General features: G+C 45.8%; 2 protein-coding genes across 3 annotated transcripts in view; both read left to right on the top strand.

The window, feature by feature from the left end:
- The window catches only part of fam107b (family with sequence similarity 107 member B), a 28,614-nt gene extending 12,632 nt beyond the window's left edge, over positions 1-15,982 (top strand). The window contains exons 1-4 of one of the 2 annotated variants that reach the window (XM_083654503.1): positions 8,324-8,621; positions 9,646-9,820; positions 13,653-13,809; positions 14,130-15,982. In XM_083654503.1, the coding sequence (XP_083510629.1) occupies positions 8,579-8,621; positions 9,646-9,820; positions 13,653-13,809; positions 14,130-14,249 (495 nt within the window). In that variant the 5' untranslated portion in view covers positions 8,324-8,578 and the 3' untranslated portion in view covers positions 14,250-15,982. Of the gene's footprint in view, positions 1-8,323; positions 8,622-9,645; positions 9,821-13,652; positions 13,810-14,129 lie in introns of those variants that run through there. The other variant, XM_083654504.1, reaches the window with a different exon arrangement.
- An 815-nt stretch (positions 15,983-16,797) lies between these two features.
- LOC310792715 (glycine cleavage system H protein, mitochondrial-like) lies at positions 16,798-20,085 on the top strand (the record flags this gene model as incomplete). Its single annotated transcript, XM_083654443.1, has 5 exons — positions 16,798-16,948; positions 17,168-17,250; positions 17,364-17,427; positions 18,243-18,374; positions 19,449-20,085. 5 exons carry the CDS (start codon positions 16,798-16,800, stop codon positions 19,544-19,546), a joined length of 528 nt encoding a protein of 175 aa, XP_083510569.1. The 3' UTR covers positions 19,547-20,085.
- Between the last annotated feature and the right edge of the window lie 4,702 nt (positions 20,086-24,787).

Here is a 24,787-nt window from a genome sequence, read left to right as displayed (position 1 = left end):
CTGGAGACTTTTTCTGACATGGGATTAACATTACCAGCAAGCAGCAGTTGGTTAATTTTGGTTCATAAAAAAAAAAAAAAAAAAAAAACGAACAGTCAATTTACATATCGAACACGAACCCCTCCCCCACATTCGAAGTTGCATTCGAATTTCGAATGAAAAGTGACAGCCCTAATACAGAGTGTGTGGGAGTGAGACAGTGTGATGGGTGTGAGATAGGGTGGTGGGAGTGAGACAGGGTGTGTGTGAGAGTGACACAGGGTGTGTGAGAGTGAGGTACAGAGACAGATAAGGGGGTAATGGGGTTTGCTGTAGGAGTGACACAGGGTGTGTGTGGGAGTGAGGTACAGAGACATAAGGGGGTAATGGGGTTTGCTGTAGGAGTGACACAGGGTGTGTGAGAGTGAGGTAGAGACAGATAAGGGGGTAATGGGGTTGTGTGAGAGTGAGGTACAGAGACATAAGGGGGTAATGGGGTAATGGGGTAATGGGGTTTGCTGTAGGCGTATTGATGATGGCGTAATTTCCCCTGAGGGCGGGACGTCCCATCTGTGAGTGGAAGAGACAGGAAGGATCTGACCCAAGACAGAAAGAGAGAGTGAGGGAGAAAAGTGAGGGGGTAACTCAAGTCATTATCTCTAGCTGCTGCTCATCCATTTACATTGTAAATTTACACAAGTAAATATTGCGCCCATTTTCCGAAGCCGCATATCTTCAGAACATTCTGACACAAAGATGGCATTTTTCAGACAGACCGATCAGGAGAAAATTAAATTTGTTCAAGATCTGTCTCTCGCGAGATTTGGCAACAGGAGCTCACGTTAGCAGGGAGCGATTAGCTAAAGCTAACATGTGAAGTTCGTTGATGTAGTAGCTAAATCTGTGGTTGATTTTTTTTGGGATCAAATATCTTAGTTACAACTGTATTGAGCTAACAAGGGGCAGCTTTGTGTTTTATATGTGTGGTTTGTGTGGCGGTTGGAACTCATGATCTCTAGCTCAAGTTAGCGTGCTAGCTCAGCAGCACTGCTCTCTCTCTCACAACACTTCAGGGGAGAGGTGACCACCTGACCATTTAGCAGAGTACCAAATCTTATTATAGGCGGAGCCTGCAGTGCTGTATCTCTAATATTGAAAATCTCTGGTCACGGGGAAACGTGGGCTGCTAATGACTGAGTGGGTGTGGTCTGGTGACTGGCGTTTCCTCAGAGCCAATGACAGACAGCTGAGGGAGGGGCCAGCCCCTCTGCAGTCAGTGCAGTGGATAACGTGCTGCGTGTGTGTCTGTGCATGTTGTAGGGGGACGGGGTCAGATGGTGAAGCAGGCCACCAGCTGCTCTCATCTTCTGTTTCCATCTCCCTCCCTCTCTCTCTCTCTCCATCTCCCCCCTCTCTCTCCCTCTCTCTCTCCCCTCTCTCTCTCCCTCTCTCTCCCCCTCTCCCTCTCTCTCTCTCTCCCTCTCCCCCTCTCTTTCAGTTCCTGCCCACCAAAAGCGATCAGTCCACATGGACTCGCCTTCGCCCGGTCAAGCCCTGCCCCGCTGCTGCAGCCTGGTTGGCTGCCTTCTTGCAGTATTTCCGTCTTCAATTGATCGATTTTGATTTGGGCCCCTCCTCTCGTCAGGTATCCCAGCATGCTTTGCAAGGTGATGAGCGACGGACGGCAGCGACGAGAGGAGGGGCCATTTTGAAATCGACCAATTGAAGAGGGAAATACAGCAAGGCAGCCAACCAAGCTGCAGCAGTGGGGCAGGGCTTGACGGGACGAAGGCGAGTCCATCTCCCTGTATCGCTTTTGGTGGACATTAACCCTTTCTCTCTCTCTCTCTCCATCCCCCCCCCCCCTCTCTCTCTCCCCCCTGTACCTCTTTCTCTCTCTCTCTCTCTCTTTCTCTCTCTCTCTCTCTCTCTCTCTCCCCTGGCCCTCTCTCTCTCTCTCCCTGGACCTCTTTCTCTCTTTCTCTCTCCCTCCCTCTCTCTCTCTCTCCCTCTCCCCCCCTCTCTCTCTCTCCCTCCCTCTCTCTCCCTCCCTCTCTCTCCCTCTCCCCCCTCTCTCTATCTCCCCCTCCCTGCAGTAAGGGCTGCAGCATGACTAGAGTCATGATGACTCATGAACAGGAGAATCTTAATATCATTATTCAGCATTCTGTTCCTTGGCTTTCTGTCTGTCTGTTTCCTCCTGCTGTGTGCTGATCACATGGAGCTAATATCTATCCTCTTTCTCTCTTCTAGAGGCTGGAACCCTTCACAAAATTCACCGTTTGGTGTGATGTAGGGCTGCACGATTATGGCCAAAATGATCATCACGATTATTTTGATCAATATTGATGTCATGATTATTTATCACGGTTACTTTTTGACGTCGGGAACATCATGCATTTATTGAACTAAAAAAATATATTTCTTTGACCTGTCATCTTCTACCAAGTAAGGTTTCAACATTCTGTCTGTCTGCTCCCTGCCAGTCTGTCTGCTCCCTGCCAGTCTGTCTGCTCCCTGCCAGTCTGTCTGCTCCCTGGCAGTCTGTCTGCTCCCTGCCAGTCTGTCTGCTCCCTGCCAGTCTGTCTGCTCCCTGCCAGTCTGTCTGCTCCCTGGCAGTCTGTCTGCTCCCTGGCAGTCTGTCTGCTTCCTGCCAGTCTGTCTGCTCCCTGGCAGTCTGTCTGCTCCCTGCCAGTCTGTCTGCTCCCTGGCAGTCTGTCTGCTCCCTGGCAGTCTGTCTGCTCCCTGGCAGTCTGTCTGCTCCCTGCCAGTCTGTCTGCTCCCTGGCAGTCTGTCTGCTCCCTGCCAGTCTGTCTGCTCCCTGCCAGTCTGTCTGCTCCCTGCCAGTCTGTCTGCTCCCTGGCAGTCTGTCTGCTCCCTGGCAGTCTGTCTGCTTCCTGCCAGTCTGTCTGCTCCCTGGCAGTCTGTCTGCTCCCTGCCAGTCTGTCTGCTCCCTGGCAGTCTGTCTGCTCCCTGGCAGTCTGTCTGCTCCCTGCCAGTCTGTCTGCTCCCTGCCAGTCTGTCTGCTCCCTGGCAGTCTGTCTGCTCCCTGCCAGTCTGTCTGCTCCCTGGCAGTCTGTCTGCTCCCTGGCAGTGGAACAACAGAGAGAGACTGATAATGGCCAATCTAGTTTCTCCTCATCCCTCATCATTAGCCTTTCTGTCCATCTGTGCTCCTCCAGGGCTTTTATCATACAGGGTGCTTTATATATAGATTTCACTGGCTTCATAAGCTGATAGGAACTATAAGTGTATACGCTTTATATATAGATTTCACTGGCTTCATAAGCTGATATGAACTATAAGTGTATACGCTTTATATATAGATTTCACTGGCTTCATAAGCTGATATGAACTATAAGTGTATACGCTTTATATATAGATTTCACTGGCTTCATTTGTCTATAAGCTTATATGAACTAGCTTTAGTGTATACGTTAGCTGTGAGGTTGCTTTTTTTAGTTTTTTTTATTTCCCTTGTTGAAAAGATATGAAACCTGTTAGAAGCCTTTGCGGTGTCAGTAAGATGGCATTAGCTATTTCCTGTGTCAATAAATGGGTGTGGGTGATGTGGGCGATGATGTGTCTCCATGGTGATTGTGGGCAAACTAAGAAATTGAAAGGTGTGTGTGTGTGTGTGTGTGTGTGTGTGTGTGTGTGTGTGTGTGTGTGTGTGTGTGTGTGTGATTGATTGCAAGAGTGTGTGTGTGTGTGTGTGTGTGTGTTATTTTGCTGGCTCATACAGTAGCAACAGGAAAGAGCAGTCCAGGCAGCACTGATGATGCAACAGCTTGGCACAGTGCGTGTATTCACTCCTTCTAACAGTCTTTCTATCAGCTCTAATGCACCCTGCCACTTACACACACACTCACTAGTACAAGCACGTTTCTCACCGTACACACACACACACACACGCACACGCACACACACACACTCACTAGTACAAGCACGTTTCTCACCGTACATACACACACACACGTCACGCGCACGCACACACACACACTCACTAGTACAAGCACGTTTCTCACCGTACACACACACGCACGCGCACGCACACACACACACACTCACTAGTACAAGCACGTTTCTCACCGTACACACACACACACACACGCGCACGCACACACACACACACACTCACTAGTACAAGCACGTTTCTCACCGTACACACACACACACACGCGCACGCACACACACACACTCACTAGTACAAGCATGTTTCTCACCGTACACACACACACACACACACGCGCACGCACACACACACACTCACTAGTGTCTAGCACGTTTCTCACCCTTACCCAAAACTTGCATCCAATCACACGAACACACACACGCACACACACGCACACGCACCCACACACACCCACACACACCCACACACACCCACACACACACTCTAGACTAGTACAAGCACGTTTCTCACCCTTACCCAAAACTTGCATCCAATCACACGCGTCCACACATACACGCGTCCACACACACACACACACTCTAGTACAAGCACGTTTCTCACCCTTACCCAAAACTTGCGCACACACACACACACACACACACACACACACACACACACGTGCGCGCCGCACACACAATCACTCTCTCTTTTCTTGTTGTCTTTACTAAGTGAAAAGCAAACATCTCAATAATGGATCTTATTAAAGGAACTCTACCAAACTCTCTCTGTAACGAACGCTGCTCTTCCTTCTGCGCCACTTTTGACATTTCTGTCTCTCTGTTTGTTTTTCATAGGATGTTTGATTGGATATTTAACCTCTAAACTAGCTGTTTAAAAGAGCGATTATTAACAGGATGTGAGATCGTAGTCGTCATATATACAGGTCATGAGGACGACATGGTGAAAAAGTGGAGTAAACAGAGGACAGCTGTTCCTCTGTCTAATACCCATTTCTCCTTTCTGGCCTACTTTTTCTCCTGTCTTTTGTTCCTGTGTTTTGGCTGACTGTCTTGTCTTATTAGGAGTGACTGTCTGCACAGTTACAATCCTAAATACTCCGTCTGTTCCCCTGGACACACACATCTCAGAGTCCTGGGTCCAGCCTCATTAAGAGTGTGTGTGTGCATGCGTGTGTGTGTGCAGCATGCGTACTGTGTGTGCTCAAGAGGGTGTGCTTCCAAAACCAATAAACAAACTGTTTTAATGGAGAATTCCTGGAACAGCAGGGAGTGTTGTCCTGAAAACGGTGTACGTTAATGAACACACACACACACACACACACACACACACACACACACACACACACACGCAGAGAGAAAAGCACATGGTCACAGTACACATAGTGTGGCACACAAAAGTATTATTTTGAAGCAACTGTTGCTATATTAGTTGTGACCCAAAACACAGTAACAAAAGAGCCGTGATGAGTGGGAGAGATCCTCTGCCACCACAACGATGCGTTTATTAGCTGCAACATAAATGAAAATGTACCAATGACAAGCTGGACCAGGCTCCAATTTGAGGTTGCCAGGATCCTTTGAACTCCCTATGTCACTTCCCCTCTCCCTCGAGGCGTGCAGGAAGTAGGAGCAGATGTGTTAAGCTAACGTACACTTTCCCAACACCGCCAGCCCCCCACTGGCATTAACACAAAACCGCCTTTGATGTGTACCCGCTGCACATGGCACGTGTGTGTGCTCTGCTCACACACACACACACACACACACACACACACACACACACACACACACACAGCCCCCCATGCTCTGCCCACCTCCGCCTGCTCGTTATGCACAAACACTAAGTATGTCATAATGTTCCATATGATAATATCCAGTGATCAGCTGAGGGAATGTGTTATATAGTGATGTATCCTATAGCATTATCACAAGTGATGCAGGATTCAACTGCCATTGTGTATGTTTTTATTTCTAGGCATAGCTCTTTGTCCTACGGTGTGTGTGTGCTGTGCAGCCAGAAAGCACATTTTTCTATGGGTCTTTGTTATGTAACCCTACATGGTTTGGCTTCTGGCATGCATGAATGTCGACCTCTAGTGGAGCGCCGGCGTCATCACATCTCTCTATTCTTTTGTGCGTTTGTTTTGATTTTGAGGGCACATCCACTCCTCCGCCTTTGTCTCCAGTCCAGCACGTGCGCGATATACCGCACACAGTTCCCTCCCACCGAGCAATATGATTGGCCGAGTACCAAAACAGAAAAGCTCAGTGCAGAACATATTAGGGATGCAACGATTATAAATTTTGATGTACGATTATAGTCTGAGAAAAAACCACGATTATCACGGTTTCACGATTATTGTTATGGACGTATAAAAATCACATGAGCATTCTCTAAATAGAGGTTTTATTGTATTTCCCCCACAATCTTAACAGTTGCTGCCTTCCGGAATACTAATGCACGATATGGATTTTTACAGCCGATAGTATAGGCCTACGCTAACCGATAAATATTCTCCTGGCCAATAACCGATACGATAAACATACTATGTTACTTTTTTCACATTTTTGTATTTAAAAAAATAAGTTCTTAACCTGTATTTTATGCACACCTGGGATTAAAAAAAGAAGAAAGGGCAGATGTAGTGAGCAAAGATGGATGATTTAATATTCCATGGCTCTGACCTAATCAAATCTAACTGACATCACTATTGTGAACATAAAACAAACAACATTTCTGATATAATATGATTGTATTAGTAAAGTGTATCACTCAAGTCAATACAAAAAATATTTTATTATTATTTTATAGAAGCGAAAGCCTATAGCTGCTTAGTCTGCAGAAAAAAACACAAAAGGCATAGTAACTTAGACTCTTATTGGCATGTTACTGGCAACTAAATGTGCCGTCTGAAATGAATTTTGCATTGGGGTCAGTTCTATTGAAGTGATGATGGGGCAGGCATGGAAAGCCTCACTATAAGCCATCATGTGTCGTTTCACTTTTTACTGGAAAATGCTCCCTCTGGATTAAAGAAAGGACACTCTGTGGTGTTGACTGGTGTTTGTTATGTAAATGTGCGCATTTGTTTTCCTTGTCTCAGTCAGATCATGACTGCCAAGCAGCTAGCTACGTTAGCTTCACGTTATTAGGCCTACATGTAACGTTAGCGGGTTGCTTTTGGAGTTGACACAAACCCTTGATGTTTCTTTTCGTGTAAAGCATGAGGTTCTCTATGGTTTAGGCCAGCGCTGGGAGCATGAAGTGCTTTAAATGCGGGGATGTTTGGTCACAACGAGCTCGAGGAACTATGTACGCTAGGCCATGGCCAGCTAGCTAACATTAGCCACAACAGCTAACGTTAACGTCAATGACTGTATGTTAACGCTAAACAAATCCGCTGCCTCTTCCCCACGTTTGGTTTAACGTAACACCAGCTCAGACTTTCCCCTAATGTCAGAAACCTTGCGGGACATGTATTGCAACATTTATGTTGGGCTGGCATCCATGGCTAGGCTACAGACGAGATGATGTTGCTACAGACTGGCTACTACTGGGAGACATGGCAGCTGCCTGTGTTTGGTGCCTCCGCTAAATAGTCCGTGCGGAAACGAAGCGAGAGAGACAGGTTCCTCTCCTTCCAGCGCCGTCTGCGCCGCATGGGAGTTTAAACTGACGGACTGTTGTGAAACAAAACACTCGGTGTAGCGGAGCCTCTGCGGTTATATAACCGTGACGTTTTAAATCGCGGTTAATAGTCAAACCGGTTAACCCCTGCATCCCTAGAACATATCAGTCTGCGTTGTTTATGTTCTGTCATTATGCATTGTATCAGATATCAGCTCCAGAGACATCAGAAACTCCTAGGCTAGCACTTGATTTCCAAATGTCTTCTTCCGTGTTGTACATCAGGCAAAATCATCTACAGTTTGTGGGAGAAGAACTGCATCTAGCCTTTTTAAGAGAAGTGCCTTTTGATGCATTTAATTAACCTAAGTAATCAGGCTCGGTACTATATAAATAAATATTCACCAAACCCGAAAAAAGAATAGATAAGAGACCGCACTGTGCGCAGCAAAACAGAATATTACCTAACCCTAACCCTATAGTGATACCATGGGTCATATAAATGTACGATGAGATCACTACTGAGTCTTCATTGGGGGAATACGCTCTTAAATGGAAAAAACGATGTAAACTGCTCTCAGACCAGAGATGTGCGATGTGAGTGAGTGCCAGTGGGAGGGAGTAGATGAGGGAGAGAGACGGAGACAGAGGGAGAGAGGGAGAGAGAGAGAGAGGGAGGGGGGTCTGGGGGCGTGGAGCTGCTTGGCAGTGATAAACCTTGCTCTTGTTGAAGCCAGACTTCAGTAGGACTGGAGACAGCTGTACGGGACAGAGCCTCAGTAGCAGACAGCTGTACGGGACAGAGCCTCAGTAGGAGACAGCTGTACGGGACAGAGCCTCAGTAGGAGACAGTTGTACGGGACAGAGCCTCAGTAGGAGACAGTTGTACGGGACAGAGCCTCAGTAGGAGACAGTTGTACGGGACAGAGCCTCAGTAGGAGACAGTTGTACGGGACAGAGCCTGTCTGCTGGCTCTGCGGCTGCACACTATTTAACAAGCAAGGCAGCGTTTTCTAAGAGGTCCACTTGGAAATTTTAATCTGAAAGAAAGCAGAGATGGCGACTATGTTCAGATACCCCGTCTTTCCTCATCTGAAGGGTGAGTTAAGCCAAAATTGTTGAACGCAGTTAATAATGTTCGGTGTAAGATTAACCATCCGGAGGTTTTTGTGCACTTTTGAAATGGTATATAAAGGTTAATTAGGCTGACTTACCCATTTTAATCGTATTAATGGAAAATACCGTAAGATTAGAAAAATGAATAAACATCCAAGTAGTCCTTTTTTCTTTTCTTTTTTTGCGTTGTTATTGTGATGTGCTAGATCTGTCAGTTTATCTGTTAGGGTGTTTATTCAAATCAGAATCACTGAATTGTGGAGTGCAGTGCACACTCCAGTGAGCCTTCAGTTCAGATGCACATGTGAATACTTTCATTGAGCAAAGTACACTGAAGAACAGTAGTTCTGTGTTGACTGTGTGATATCAGTTTGTCTTTGAAATTGTAGCCTAATAAAAATCTTAGCTTTATAATGGCTAGGGGTCACAAAAGGATTTATTGATTGATTGATTGATTTATATATATATATATATATATATATATATATAAACATGGTCCTAATCTTGCATCTTGCAACCTACATCCTTGTGAAAAACTGGAAAATAAGTCAAGTCACAGTTCAGTGTTCTGGGCATGTGGTGGTGGGGTCATGAGTAGGAATTGCTTCATTTGTAGGCTCATTAACGTAAGAATTTTCCCAATGAAAATGGATTAACTGATGCATGCTGTGCTGTCCTGATCATCTCACCATGTTGCACATGGCTTTCATATCATCTGACAAGGGAATGAAATGTTCCACCTCTCCATGTGTGGAACAATTATGTAATCCCAGGCAGCGCTGCTGACTCAATCACTACAGAGACCAGCCAATATGCCATGGTGGCCTTTTTGAAAGAAGTGTGCCTCCGGTGGAAAATGTGTGGCATTGTAATCCGCTGACGTTTCTGTGTCCTCACTAGAGGAGAGTCAAATAAATGACTTTGTTTTGGTGCGTCTCCCCACCCCCCGAGTTACAATAGCAGTATTGTTAAGTGAAGCTCCTTCCTGCTTGCCTCTCTCCATTCAGATCCGTGTGACCCTGGTCTATCATCTCTGTCACCGGGGAGGAGTGTCATGGCGGAGCCAGACTATCTGGAGGGAGACTGCGATGAGCTCATCAAACCCAAGAAGCTGATCAACCCGGTCAAGACCTCCCGAAATCACCAGGACATGCACCGAGAGCTGCTCATGAACCAGAAGAGGTCAGGAGATAGGAAAACTCACTCTCTGCACCTCTCTCTCTCTCTCTCTCTCTCTCTCTCTCTCTCTCTCTCTCTCTCTCTCTCTCTCTCTCTCACTCTGTCTCTCTCTCTCTCTCTTGTTTCTCCTCACCTCTTTCATAACCAACACACTCTGGCACTTCCCATTTACTCCTGAGGAAGGACAGACATTCTTTATTATTCAGTTAGCAGCAGCCACGCCCAAGTCTGATCATGGTTTATGGCACATACACAAAAATCTGCTTGTCTTTTAATAAAGGTGGTTGAGTTCCAAGCCTTAGGTATGGAGTTATGAATGGACAGATAGTGGTTTATTTACCTATTTAGTGTTTAAAATTTCGGCCTCATTCCATCTCCATGCCTTAGTATTTAGTATTTCCTTAGTATTTTACTGTAAAAACAATATAAACAGTCTCCAGATCCAGGCGTATTCTTGTACTTCTATCTGGAGGGAGGTTGACTTATAATATTCCTGGTATGCTACTTTCTTTGTATTTGGTCTAGGGTTAGTAGTATCCATGCAGACTGTATTTGGTCTGGTTAGTATCCATGCAGACTGTATTTGGTCTGGTTAGTATCCATGCAGACTGTATAGGACGAATCAGACATTAGAGACTGACACTAGAGTCAGACATTCAAGCCTCGCGCAACTTAGGCTCCATAGGGTTCCATTGCCTTTGCCACCCAGTGACGCGGTTTGTTTACCAAAATGCTGCTCGGCTGATCCCTCGTATGAGCAGACTGGATTGCATTTCTGCACTGCGTCACTGTAGCTGACTTCACGCCCGTCTCTGACCCCGGGGTGAGAGAAGCTTCAGTATTATATAAAGCACAGCACATCAAACTTTCATGGGAAACCATTATATAAAAGCCCACGTGCATTACTCTGTCACAAGTGTCTTATGTAAAGGGAACATATTATACTGTATGGGATAAACTAGGTCTGCGGATGCTCACCCTCAATATGAATATTAATGCTTAGAGATTTGCATGCAGCCTCAGTCAGCTGTGTGTGTGTGTGTGTGTTGGGGGGGGGGGGGGGCGTGTGTTGTGTGGATACACACGTCAGTCACGATCATCTTCCTCGTGACACTAAAGATATTTCCTCTCTGTAAACACTTCTTGCCTGCAGCTCCGTGGGCGAGCTATAAATAAACACAAACACAGAGGCTGTGTTACATCACAGCATGATGTCATTGTATTGATGGATGCATGCTGGAGGTTATTGAGTGAAAGAGATAAGGCCACGGTCGGCAGGGAGAAAAGAAACACAAATAATATGACATTTTGGAGAAAGACAATCTGGGGGGGAAAGTCATCGTTGGCTTTGTTTACTTCTCAAAGTTGCAGTAAATGTTGTTTATGCGTCCGAGTGCCAGTAGAATAGATCCATTGGGTTATGGGATCTACTTGTTTTGACTGGGATCTATCCCCTGTCCTGCAGAGTACACAATGTTTCCCTGCGTAATGGATTAGTCATGGTGATGAGAGAGAGAGGGAGGGTGGGATGGATGCATGGATGGATGGACAGAATAAAGGAGGAGTGTTACATAAGCAAGATTACAAAACACTTCCAGCTGAGGGTCTCTCTCTCTCTCTCTCTCTCTCTCTCTCTTCCCCCCTTAGCTACCTTTTGTTGTGGTGACCCAACCTATACACATCACACACACAGATGGACTCACACAGTCACATACCAAGAGTGCACACACACACATACAGATGGATTCACAGTCACATACCAAGAGTACACACACACACACACACACACACACACACACACACACAGATGGACTCACAGTCACATACCAAGAGTACACACACACACACACACACACACACACACACACACACACACACACACACAGATGGACTCACAGTCACATACCAAGAGTACACACACACACACACACACACACACACACACACACACACACAGGGGAATATTGTAAGATCAAGTCAGGTTAAGCGTGTGGGCAGATGGGGGTATGGTATGTGTGGCGACTGATGATGGGAATGTGTGGGGAAATCTCCGCCTGCTTCTTTACAGTATGTACTGTACATGTATTGGCTATTAGATAACTTCCTCACTTTGCTAGAGGGCGCCTGCTGGTGGGAGGGGTCAGGACCTGCTGGTGGGAGGGGTCAGGACCTGCTGGTGGGAGGGGTCAGGACCTGCTGGTGGGAGGGGTCAGGATGGTGGGAGGGGTCAGGATGGGGGTCTGTGATTAGGTAACAGAGCAGAGCGGAGCAGGCATCTCATCTGTTATTGCTCTGAGTGACCTTGACCTCCTCCCCCTCCAGAGTGAGTCAACCATTACCCTCTGCTCTGCTTTCATAAGAGCCTGTGTGTCAGGAACAGATCAGGACATTTTCACTGCAGCAGAGACTTCCAATAAACTAACCGCCCGATGGAAATCAACTCCCCCGCTGCGTCTGGGAACAATGGGGGCTCGGTTATGTAATGTTCCCATTTATTAATGCGTTTAATTGAGGCGCTGTTGTTGTGCCAGACTGCAGTCAGGTGGGCTCAGGCGTGATATCGCTGAAGGACATAACACAGCAGAGACAGGCTGTCATGGGGAAAAGTACAGCATTATGGCCATGTTCAGACTAGGAGGCCAAATCTGATTTGGGAACTTTAATGACCTATTCATGACTCTATCCAGATTGGTTTTGTGAGTCTGTGACGCTCCAAGTCTGATTTGTGTCACTTGTCCCAAACCACATATGGAGGTCTGGACACACAGATCCGACTTGGACACTTGCCCAAATCAGATTTGTGGCAGTGCGGACACACTCCCAAATCAGATTTGGGAAACCAATCAAGATAATGATGATTAATGACTTTAGCAGCAAATCGGATTTGCCTGTAATGTGAACATGGCCATAATGAGCTTACTTTCTGTGAAGGAAAGTAATCAGGATCATGGCGGTCTCTTTGTACACTTAAAGGACATGGAGGTTGGATATTTAACCTTTAACCTCTGTCTTTCCGTACACTTAAAGGACATGGAGGTTGGATATTTAACCTTTAACCTCTGTCTTTCTGTACACTTAAAGGACATGGAGGTTGGATATTTGACCTTTAACCTCTGTCTTTTGAAGCTCTCGACTTTTGTGCCTCTTCATTCTGCATCCCTAATCCTTTGCAGACTTTGCTGTTTTATGGTTTTTGCCTTTTCAAGCGCACCCCTGTTCCCCTCAGACACACACACACACACACACACACACACACACACACACACACACACACACACACACACACACACACACACACCTTAAGTACTCCCAAGCCTCATCCTCAGGCCCCACCCCTCTCTGTTGTAATTTGGAGGAGTTTGGAGAGTTGTATAATAGGCCTGTCCCCCCCCCCTTTTTATTTTACTACACGAAACCAGACAGTTGTATAACAATCTTTTCAGTTTCTAAATGCATTGTTACCCTGAGTCTGCTTTCTGTGGTCGTATGAATGGATTTTATTTTCTGGACGGACACTATTGTCATTGTGTAAGATAGAGGATGATATTTTTGGTTTTGGCAGAATGGACCTGTGGTGGAAAAAAGAGACCCACGGTTTCATCACACGGTTTCATTTCCAAAGTCAGTTCTGGTGCTGCTGGCACCCACCTGGCACACAGATGAGCACATGTGGACTAATCTGTGATGGGCTAAAAGTCCTAAGGAGTCAGGTCTTCACTCTCACGTATAAATGTGAATGCCATTCTTCCTCGAGTCTGTAGTGTCGTCAGGATGCCTTGTTGTTGATTAAATTTAATCGTGGGAACCTGCTCTTTCTCTGACTCCTCCTCCACAGGGGTCTGGCTCCCCAGAACAAGCCTGAGCTCCAGAAGGTCCTGGAGAAGAGAAAGAGGGAGCAAGTTATCAAGGCCCAGAAGGAGGAGCAGGAGGCTCACAAGAAGAGGAGCGACCTGGAGATAGAGCTCATGAAAAGACAACTGAAACTAGAGCAGGTGAGTCTGTTACATTGACACATGGAAATGGACTTGGTAAATAGATGCATGTTGTTACTGTATCAGTGTGTGTACCAGGCTGTAAACATGTTTATTTCTGCTGTAAAGTCGGGCATTTTGACATGGGGGTCTATGGGGAATGACTTCCTTTTTGGAGCCAGCCTCAAGTGGCCATTGGAGGAGCTGCAGTTTTTGGCCAGACGTAACTTGTGACATATAGATTGTCACTTATGCACAGAGAAGGAATGTTTGTATGTCATCAAGTCATTTGACCATGCCATCAAATCAAGGCGGTTTTGTTACTATGTGTCTTCCTCTAGCTGGAGCTGGACCAGCAGAAAGACGAGGAGGAGCAGGAGAACACCCCCGAGTTCATCAAGATGAAGAGCAACCTGCGGAGGACCAAGCAGGAGGCCGACGGGGAGGAGCGAACCACCTAGAGAGCAGCGGGGGTGTCCGGGTCTGGCTGTTTGTGGGCGTGGAGGCGTCAGGAGTGTGTGTGTGTACAAGAGAGAATGTGTTTTGTCTGTGGCGACTCCACCGCGGTCCCAGATGAACTTCCTGGTTTCCCCTGACCCAGCTGTACCTCCCTGCAGTGAGGAGAGAGAGACTTTACATGCTAAAGACCCCTCTGGCTGCCTGCCTGCCACAGACCTCAGCCCCTCGGACCCCTCCAGCACCACACAGCGCCCCCCGCAGGAGGGAGCGAAAACACAGACATGTTACATGTTACACGCCTCTCAGCAAGGGGGCGAGCGAACTCCCGCGTGAGCTGTGATGGAGGAACAACCAAACACACACAGGAGTGTGACACTCTCATCCCCTCTGCTTTCACTCCTCTCTCCACACAAAGCTGTCATTTCCGTTTATTGTTATCAATGTTGTTATCGTCGGTGTTTCTGTTTTTATTGTTTTTCACCTTCAGAATCAAATAAGGAAAAGTGGACACTGGATGGACTATTGAAGCTGTGTAATGTAAAAAGCCAAAATAATGTGCTTTTTGTTATTTATGTTTGTAGCTTTTAGCCCAGGTATAGGGAGCGGACCTTTTAGTCGTTCTGTATTTTACTTTGTTTTACATCATAGTTTGTGAAGCCAGAACAGGACAAAGGGAGTGTACGGTTGTGTGAAACACTCAAAAGTTTGCTTCTCTCTTTTTTTTTTATTCAAAACATGCCATTTCCACAGATAATGCAATTTTGAGCAATAGTAGAACTCCCAGGTGTGAGAGTGATCTTTTCTTTATATATTCTGTTGTTTTTGTATGAATAAAAGTGTTACTAAATAAATAATTTAAATTTTGTTAGGTTGATCAATGAGAATAAGGCTTGAGGCCTGCATGATCAGTCTTTGTGTGCTTTAATCATGAACAAAGGATTTGATAAGAGTCCATAAAGTGTATAATTGGAAGTGTATACACGTGAGCCGCCTGTCTTAAAGATTCATTGATTGCGTATAGGAATATCTACTTGGCTCCTGAAACAGTGCTGGTAAGCTTCCTGGATCTTTATGACTACAGATTTGTATCTTTGTTTATAATGGAGCTATAAACCATGCAGACATACATTTTCCAACAGCAAAACTGAGAGACCATAAGGTACTGCAAAACAACACAGCCTATTCAGCTATCGCCATAGAGCTCAACAATCACGTGACGTCTCCAGCCCTGGAAGAGAATTCCCCATTCATTTTCTCCATAGACTTTTCAAAAAATCCTTATGTAACGAGTTTTAAGGCTGGAACCAAGCCAGCCTGTGACCTACTGAATTGTGAAAGACCATAAAACATTTTACTTGGAGCAAAAGCAAAAAAGAACAAGCGCGGGGGGGGGGGGGGGGGGGGGTTGGATAAAATTTAAGATTTTTCAAAATGTCTATGGAGAAAATGAATGGAGACGTCACGTGACTGTTGAGCTCTATATGGCCCAACCTCCAAAATGGCTGCAGGATGTGAGAAACTGTAATGTGATTGCATGGGACGTGCCAAGTGCTGATATAGGGGACAGGGTTAGTTGAATATCACACACAAGAATGTGATAGGCACCGCCTGACAAACTGGTTTGTGTGTCTCTAAACACTGATCATTATTCTCATGGGAACAAGCAGATTTGTAACATCATAGTCCTCTGTTCCGCTCCAGATACAACCTCTTCTTTGAAATAAACATTTTAACATGTTTCATTAATTTTTCTTTATTTTTTTGTGTACTGCTGGAGTCTGTGGGTTTGGAAGCCACCCAACTAGTGTCAGTCTTTATTGTCTAATCTAATAGTGCATGATCCTAAAATATAACAGCAGCACTCGACATATCAGTTCTTCATCACTTTCATCAAGTCTGTTTATTTACTCAAGGATTTGAACGATGTTCAATTGACATCATGCTGGGACGTCGAGCGTTGACTCTACTGGTCTTTGAGCTGGACCTGGTTTTAGGCGGTCTAGATGGGTTAAAAAAAACACTGACATTTGCCATTTCTATGTTTTCACAAATAGCCCAAAGGGTTCACATATCTGAGAGTTGTCATAATGAGAGTCTGATGTCCCCTTGGTAATCTATCTAGTCCAGGTTTGAAAGGTCTAGGTGGTCTTTGAGCTGGACCCTGATCACTGATGATGTCATTTATCACATCACAGTGGGACATGGGACAGACAGAGAAACAGACAAACAAATAGAGCCCTAGCTCCCATTTGTCCCCCATCGGATTTGGTTGAAGTTGAGGATGAACTTGAACTTGAGCAACTCTCTTACTCAAGTAGATTTTTTTTAAACCAGTAATTAATTGTAATTTAATCAAAGTAATAGTAGGTACTTCTACTTGATACGTTTTTTCATCTTTCCCCCTGTGCTGTTCAAACCTCGCTCTTTTTTTTGTGTTAAACCTTAAAGTTACTTGTCCTGCGGAGGGCAGTAATACGCTTAGTAGCGTCTACACTACCTCGGAATATCCTCCAAGAAGAAGAAGTTGCTCTCATCAGAACGCGACAAAAGATGGCTGCTTGCGGGATACTCCGTCGCCTATCTTCCAACTTTTCAACAGCATTGCCTTTACTTACCCGTTCGGCCACCCTTCCTCCATTGCGACTGGCGTCTAAACATTATGTTCAACGGACCCTCACCACTTCTAGCCGTTTATCAACAGGTATTTACTTGTGAAGTTCATAGAGGTGTAAAGTGTAGCATGCCGCTAACTAGCATTTGCAAGGGTAGATGGAGAAAAGGACGCCCGCTTGCCGTCGCCACTGTTGTCCAACGGCATGTCTCTTCCTCCTGAATGGCACAGGCTTGATGATGATGTTGATGTTGTTGTTGTTGTTGTGCCGGTGGTTGTGTACGCGCTGAGTCTGCTGTTCTGTTACAGCGCTCAAATTCACAGAGAGGCACGAATGGATCCGAGTAGAAGAGGGTGGAGTAGGGACTGTCGGCATCAGTAAATTTGCACAGGTACTGTAGGTCCCTGGGTGCATTCAGGGTACACACTTATTGCACACATGCACCGAAAGTTTCTTTGGTGGAGAGAGTACCGGTACTTCACCCTTGCTGTTTGACATTTGCAGGAGGCTCTGGGAGATGTAGTTTACTGTGGACTGCCAGAGGTGGGCACACAGCTGGCTCAAGGAGGTAAGTGGTTAATTCAATGATTGTAAACGATGTCCAACTGGGAAAAGAATTAAACTCATCAGTCTTAATCTGATCTACTGTAATAACGTTCTCATTGTTATATAGAACCTCCTTAATCTCATTCCTCTGGTGGGATGGGGACAACTGAAACAGTTATTAGGCTACCGTAAACAAGATGAGGATGGTGATGATTATATATAATGCACATTGCACACCTGTGTAGTGCTGAAATGCTTAAGTCAATCAAGAAACATTTTAACTGTCATAATTTTGATAGCCTAATCAATAGTAGTATTGTATGCAAACATTTGCTGGTTACACATGATGTCACAAATGCAAAGATTTGCTTGTTTTTTTCCATTTCAGGCACACTCCTCTTTAGAGGGACACTTTTATGCAAAATTAAAATGCATTTGGCTGTAAAAGCCCACTGGCAAATGTACAGAGATGCAAAAAACAGTCAACATTTTTATTCCAAAATAGGACACAAATGATTTCTGAGAGGTTTTGTGTCTGCCCTGGTATCTGTCACCCTTTTCACTCTCCGACCATGAGTTTGCATGTGTGCAAATAACACTTTGTAGTAATGGACGGGAGTGGGGTGGTGTTAAAGAAGGTTGTTATTACTTCCTTAGAAACAAGGATTTTCTCTATCCTGTTTTGTCTGCTGGTTAACCAAGGAGGACCTGCCATAAATTTGACCCACAACACGTCACTTTGCACTGTTTACATTGGCTCTGTGTCTTTGTCACCGTTCTGAAATGACCTGAGTTGGATGTAAATGTAATTCTTTCTAATCGGCTCCCCTGCCTCAGATGAGTTTGGTGCTCTGGAGAGTGTGAAGGCAGCCAGTGAGCTCTATTCTCCTCTGACCGGAGAAGTTGTAGAGGTCAATGTACTGCTGGCAGACAGTCCGGGTCTGGTCAACAAATCCTGCTACAAAGATGGTAAGCATCCATCCATCCAGCCACATACCAATACTCCCTCATTCTGTTATTGAAGGCATGGCAAAGTGAGAGCAAGGAAGCAAAAAATAATAAGAGACCAGAATGTCAGAGGCTGGGGAGGATTTATAGTTGAAGAAATTTTGCAGATGTACAGTAGGATCATATTTGACTATTCACCTTATTCACCACGCCATTATTTGTTAAATATTTCCATATAGGCGTTATTCTGATAAACTGGTCACATATATGTTACGTTCTCACCCGAAAAATATTAAAACTTTAAAACGGTTTGTTTTTTGCTTGAAAACAGCTTTTTGGCAAGTCTAAAAATGACTACGGTAGTAGGCGTCATCTACTTCCGTGTCTAAAACAGAAAGACGATTACAAAATGACGTCATGCAGAAGCGTCCTTGTATGGGCAAAGAATAAGGAGGAAACGGATCCATTCGATGTAATGTATTGGATTGGATGTAAGCAGGGGAGGAAATACCATTTTGTAGACAGTAGATGGCACTAATGCCACATAATATGAATGCTGACCACTGTCAAAGTTCAAGGATAAGAATGAGAAAATAGGTTTCATAAGTGAAATTAGTGCCTTGGGTTTATGTCTTTAAATTTGCATAATGGAAGGTAGGCCTATATCCTGTCTCACCTAAGCCTGTTAGAGTTGCGCGATCTTGACCACAGTCGGATCGTCCAATTGCCACCCTTTGACATCGCCAATGCATGATGTCATCGCCCTCTCAACCCAACTCCCCCCGTGGTCGGACAGTGTGTGTGTGCGATACAGGCCAACAGTCTTTCAGGTAGATCTCTTCCTGCTGCTCAACCAACTGGCACTCAATCCTCAATTGGATCAGGTTTGTGAGAGCGGAACTGAAACAAAAACTTGCAGCACAGGAGTCAGGACATTGGTGGGCCACTTGGGGGCGACATTGCCCATGCTTCATGTATATATGATATGTGTTGTGTTGTCTCATGTGGGATGGGATATTAATGTGGCATGTCTATACCTAGATGCATGTTATTTTATGTAACTTGACCTGACCTTTAACCTGATCTTTAATATAGGTTGGCTGATGAAGATGGCCCTTGCCAACCCTGCAGAGCTTGACGCTCTAATGGATGAGACGGCGTATGAGAGGTACATCCGCTCCATCGAGGACTAGCCGAAAATACTTCCTGATAAGTGCTAGGATCCCCCTCTCCCTCCAAGTACCACCAGTGGCAGGGAAACGCATATGATGTGCCTGTCTGTTACAATGCTACTCTTCTGCATCGAGTGGCGCACCTGAGCTCACTACTGCTGCCTGAGCTCAACACTACTGACCTGCCAGTGTTGTAGAGCTGTGAACATTATGAGTCCTCAATATCTACTGTTAACGACTGACTTGTCAACCTGCATTGACAAAACATTCAGTGTTGAGCCTAAAGGAAGAATAATATTGTTTGATTCATGTGGCCTCAGACTCCTAAAGTGAAGGGACAAGAGGCTGATGATGACCGCAGTCAGTAGAACAGTTTGCAAGCATTTCATTCAAAATAATCTGAATTTCTCTTATAGTGCACTGTGAGAATTTAAAAGAAGCACTTTGGTCTTGATGTAATATTAATGTGGGTCTACGCTGCATGTATGAGAGCTACTCTATGGACATGGGACCTGTACAGTAGAAAATAAACTTTTCCTCACACTTTGCTTATTTGTAACTTTTCCCCCATTTTCCAATGGTTAGACTTGACACATAACCTTGAGTAAAAACTTTGTTTATGATGTTTCAGTGTAACGGCTCATTCTGTGGTTTTACACAACTAAAACGCAATGTGGCATGTTTGATATGTCATCATGGCATTACAATTTGCAGTCATGGTCACTTCAGATAGATAATGGACAGGTGGTGTGCCACCTAAAACAAAAATTAAGTAAATGCAATGTCCTCACTCCTTAGACATACTGTTAATCAGCTGGTATGTACACAAAACAACTTTTATAAACAATCTTTTTCTCACTTATGCTGGTATGTAAGCTGGTATGTTCATTAAACATAAAGTGTTATTTACAGATGATAGTAATACACTACAAAATACTAGACATCCTATATTGATATTACTTCTCTGTCTACATCTCATTTTTTATTAGAATAAGGTTCCCCACACCTCAGTAGTGCACTTCAAGAAATCAGTAAGTCTCCCTAATATTTTGTACATTCAGTTTAGCTAATTGCTAGTAACCGTCTGGCCACCATTAGGCCTACCTGTCCTTTCACCCTTGAACCTGTCCTTGGCTGTGGGAGCTGCCATCTGCCTGCCTGACTCCTTCTCATACCTGCTGTACACACCTATGGATAAGGGTCATTGTAAATTATTGTTAACTAACAAACCGTAACACAAAATAACAGCCTACACTATGTAAGGCTTCTAGCTGGGCATGAGCTCCTACTTCACTGAAATCCCAGGAATTGCAGATGTTTGCTGCCCAGTCAATCTCCAGTTCATCATCTTCTTAATCCTGGATCCAAACAAACAAAACAATGACAATATTATTTTACAAACCACATAATAGTTGGTGGCAATGAAAAATATCATGACTAATATTAGAATGCGGGCAGATGTGCTTCTATGAATATAATAAATACCCTGTATGTGTAATGGGGGGGGGGGGGGGGGGGGGGGGGGGGATGGTGAAGCCAAGACAAGTGTCCCCGCCACCACAGTCACACGCGCCACACAATTGTTTAGTGGCCGCGTTGCATTATGGGACTATCGAGGCTACTGTTGGTGAAGAAACTCCAAGGATGATGGACACCTGTATGATTGGTGGGTGCACAATTCTAAGTCATAGCTTTCTAATTCTGAAAGACTGGCACAGAAAACTGACGTTTAACGTTAATGTTGTGTTTTGTGGTTTAGTGTACTTTGTTAGTGCATACTTGTACTTATCTCACAAACATAGGCTACAACTTTACCCTGCTAGCCGGCGGGCGCGCGCACGGTAAGGCTAAAAAACAAACAATACAACCGCGAAAGCAAACTGACACAAACTCTCCCTCCACACCTCAGAGAGGTATTCCAGCTAGATGGAGGTAAGGCGGGTGGAGTGGAGGGAGGTGGTGGTGGCGGCCGTGGACGGACACCTCGTGAAGCCCAGAAACCCTCTGCATCTTCACGACGATACAGTCTATGTTCACGACCCAGCAGCAGCCTCAGCATCTTCTCGCCGAGGCTTTGGTATCACCAGTGGGCACCGGCTGCCAGCGGAGGCAGCTAGCTAACTAGCTTACTAGCTAACTGGTGAGAAATTAATAAATGCTGTGAAATTCTCCCTCTGCTCAGCAAATGCTTTGCGCCTGCCCTCGTAGTAGGGGGTGGTTTGACGTGTAAACAGCTGATTTTGAGTAACACAATAATAAGCCAGGCCGTGTGTGTGAATGTTTTGTAACCGGTCTTCAGCTAATGGTAATGGCTTCATTTGACCAGTAGAGGGGGCACAAGCCTAATAAATAAGAGTAACGCAGGTATGCTAGTGGAACCCATGGGTGCTCCCAACTTGGGTTCCAGGGTGTTCCCAGTGTATATGAGTAATAGTATCATAGGATATAATAGGAGTAATAGTAATACAATAGTGGGAAAATAAGCTATCATCACATGTGGTGGGGGGGGGGGGGGGGATGTATAATCACATGTTTAACTCTCCTCACTATTAACTCCCCACCTGCAGTATTAACAGTTGTCATGTTCTCTACCAAAACATATCTAGCACAGTCTCCTCAGATGGGGTCCCTCAAGCAAAATCTCCTCAGATGGGGGTCTGTGACTTAGTTTGTATTTTTTTTTGGGGGGGGGGGGGGGGGTTGCCCTGGTTAATTCTGCAATTTTGATCAAGCTTTTATCTTGGCAGGATGTTGTGTTTTTCGAGTTGTACCCCGTGATGTGAGACTGAAAAACAAAGTCAGTAGACAGTGTGCACCAGCAGTGCATTTTTTTAATCATGAGCCGTATTCATGCTGTAGCAGGCTTTGGAGGTAATTGATTTTTGCTTTTTTAATGAGACCGTGCATAAGCTTTTTGAATCCACGCAGCAGGGAACAATATTTGTGACACTTGGGGGACCAAACTCCAAATGGCATATAGAGTAGATACGCTCCATTCAGAACACTATAATACCCACACCTCAAATTTTAGTGAGGGGTTTATTTTGCCAAGTGCGAAAATAGACTCCGGCATTCATCTGAAAGGAAACCCGATACATCAGAGGCACAATGACATACAATCTCGATTATACAGGCTTTTATCTGAAGCCGCCTCGTTTGAGTGTATGAAGAGATGATGTGATGAGAGCTGTGGTATGCGGAGAGGAAGACCGAGAGAGCGAGAGAGATTGAGAGAGAGGGAGAGAGAGAGAGAGAGAGAATCAATAGTGTTTAGACAGAGAAGTGGAGTCTAAGTGTGTGATCAATAGAGAGGAGAGAGGAGAGATTAGCTGCTTTTCTCTCTCAAACTAACACTGACAAATTGGTGAATTGGTGTATCGGCCCTTGGGCTAAACGGATTGACCCGCTGTTTCCATGTTCTACCGTGTACTGTCAATAAAGATCTGTGTTCACTGTGGCTCTCAATGAGGAGTGTGAGTGAAGCACAGAGAGAGAGAGAGAGAGAAAAGGAAGGATAGCAAATGGCGAAGTGTAGTAGAAAGGGTGCGATGCAAAAGGTGCGGCGCAGGTGCCTCGGATCCACGTTAGCCTTCGTCGTCCTAACACAAAATGTCCACACCTCTGTCTCATTAACCGCACGTGCACTCACGTGCGCATCCTCGTGCACACGCAGCTACACCGTTATAAAACCATAATAACGTCTCCGGGAAAATTAATGGAAAGACAGATTAAAAACTAAGTGAGGAGAAACGGGCCACTGGTGTAGCTATTTGCAACTCATAAATCATTCTGACACGCCCACGCACATGTAGACACACGCATAGACACGCGCATACGTGCGCACACACACACACACACACACGTACACACACACACACACGTACACATACGCACATACACGTACTGTAATTAACCACAGGCTATTTACTCTCTCCTGCTGTAAATTAGACATGCAGACACAGTTATTACATTAGGGGGATCTGCCATGCAGAATACTAACAGGAGGAGGAGGGGAGACTGGTACACACAACAACCCCCCCCCCCCCCCATACAAACACAAACACACCTACACACATGCGCAAACACGCGCACGCACGCACGCACACACACACACACACACACACACACACACACACACACACACACACACACAAGAAAGAGGCTATGGAAGAATCATAGACTGACGGGAGTGAAAATGAAGCTGCAGCACAGAGAATAGGGGCCCCCAGCTCTTTGTTTCCTGCTGCATTTCATTATCTGAAACGCCAGCCGACACACACACACACACACGGCACACACACACGGCACACACACACACACACACACACACACACACACACACACACACGGCACACACACACACACACACACACACACACACACGGCACACACACACACACACACGGCACACACACACACACACACACACGCACCTCCCCCTTCCCTCAAGCCGTCTGCCTCTACTCTGTGCACACGACAGAAAGAGAGAGGAAAAATAGAGACACCATGTCAGTGCCATTCAGTGGCATCTGGGCTCACTCACGGCAGCCATGTCTGCACGGTCATCCTGAACCCCACAGCCAGGCCATGTCTGCACGGTCATCCTGAACCCAACAGCCAGGCCATGTCTGCACGGTCATCCTGAACCCAACAGCCAGGCCATGTCTGCACGGTCATCCTGAACCCCACAGCCAGGCCATGTCTGCACGGTCATCCTGAACCCAACAGCCAGGCCATGTCTGCACGGTCATCCTGAACACAACAGCCAGGCCATGTCTGCACGGTCATCCTGAACCCAACAGCCAGGCCATGTCTGCACGGTCATCCTGAACCCAACAGCCAGGCCATGTCTGCACGGTCATCCTGAACCCAACAGCCAGGCCATGTCTGCACGGTCATCCTGAACACAACAGCCAGGCCATGTCTGCACGGTCATCCTGAACCCAACAGCCAGGCCATGTCTGCACGGTCATCCTGAACACAACAGCCAGACCATGTCTGCATGGTCATCCTGAACCCAACAGCCAGGCCATGTCTGCATGGTCATCCTCCTGAACACTACAGCCAGGCCATGTCTGCACGGTCATCCTGAACACAACAGTCAGGCCATGTCTGCACGGTCATCCTGAACACAACAGTCAGGCCATGTCTGCACGGTCATCCTGAACACTACAGTCAGGCCATGTCTGCATGGTCATCCTGAACACTACAGTCAGGCCATGTCTGCACGGTCATCCTCCTGAACACAACAGCCAGGCCATG

Source organism: Poromitra crassiceps, assembly GCF_964638095.1.
Source record: "Poromitra crassiceps genome assembly, chromosome: 18".
In the NCBI taxonomy this organism is placed as follows: domain Eukaryota; kingdom Metazoa; phylum Chordata; class Actinopteri; order Beryciformes; family Melamphaidae; genus Poromitra; species Poromitra crassiceps.
Note: the sequence above shows the minus strand (reverse complement) of the source record. Positions and strands in the feature narration are given on the sequence as shown.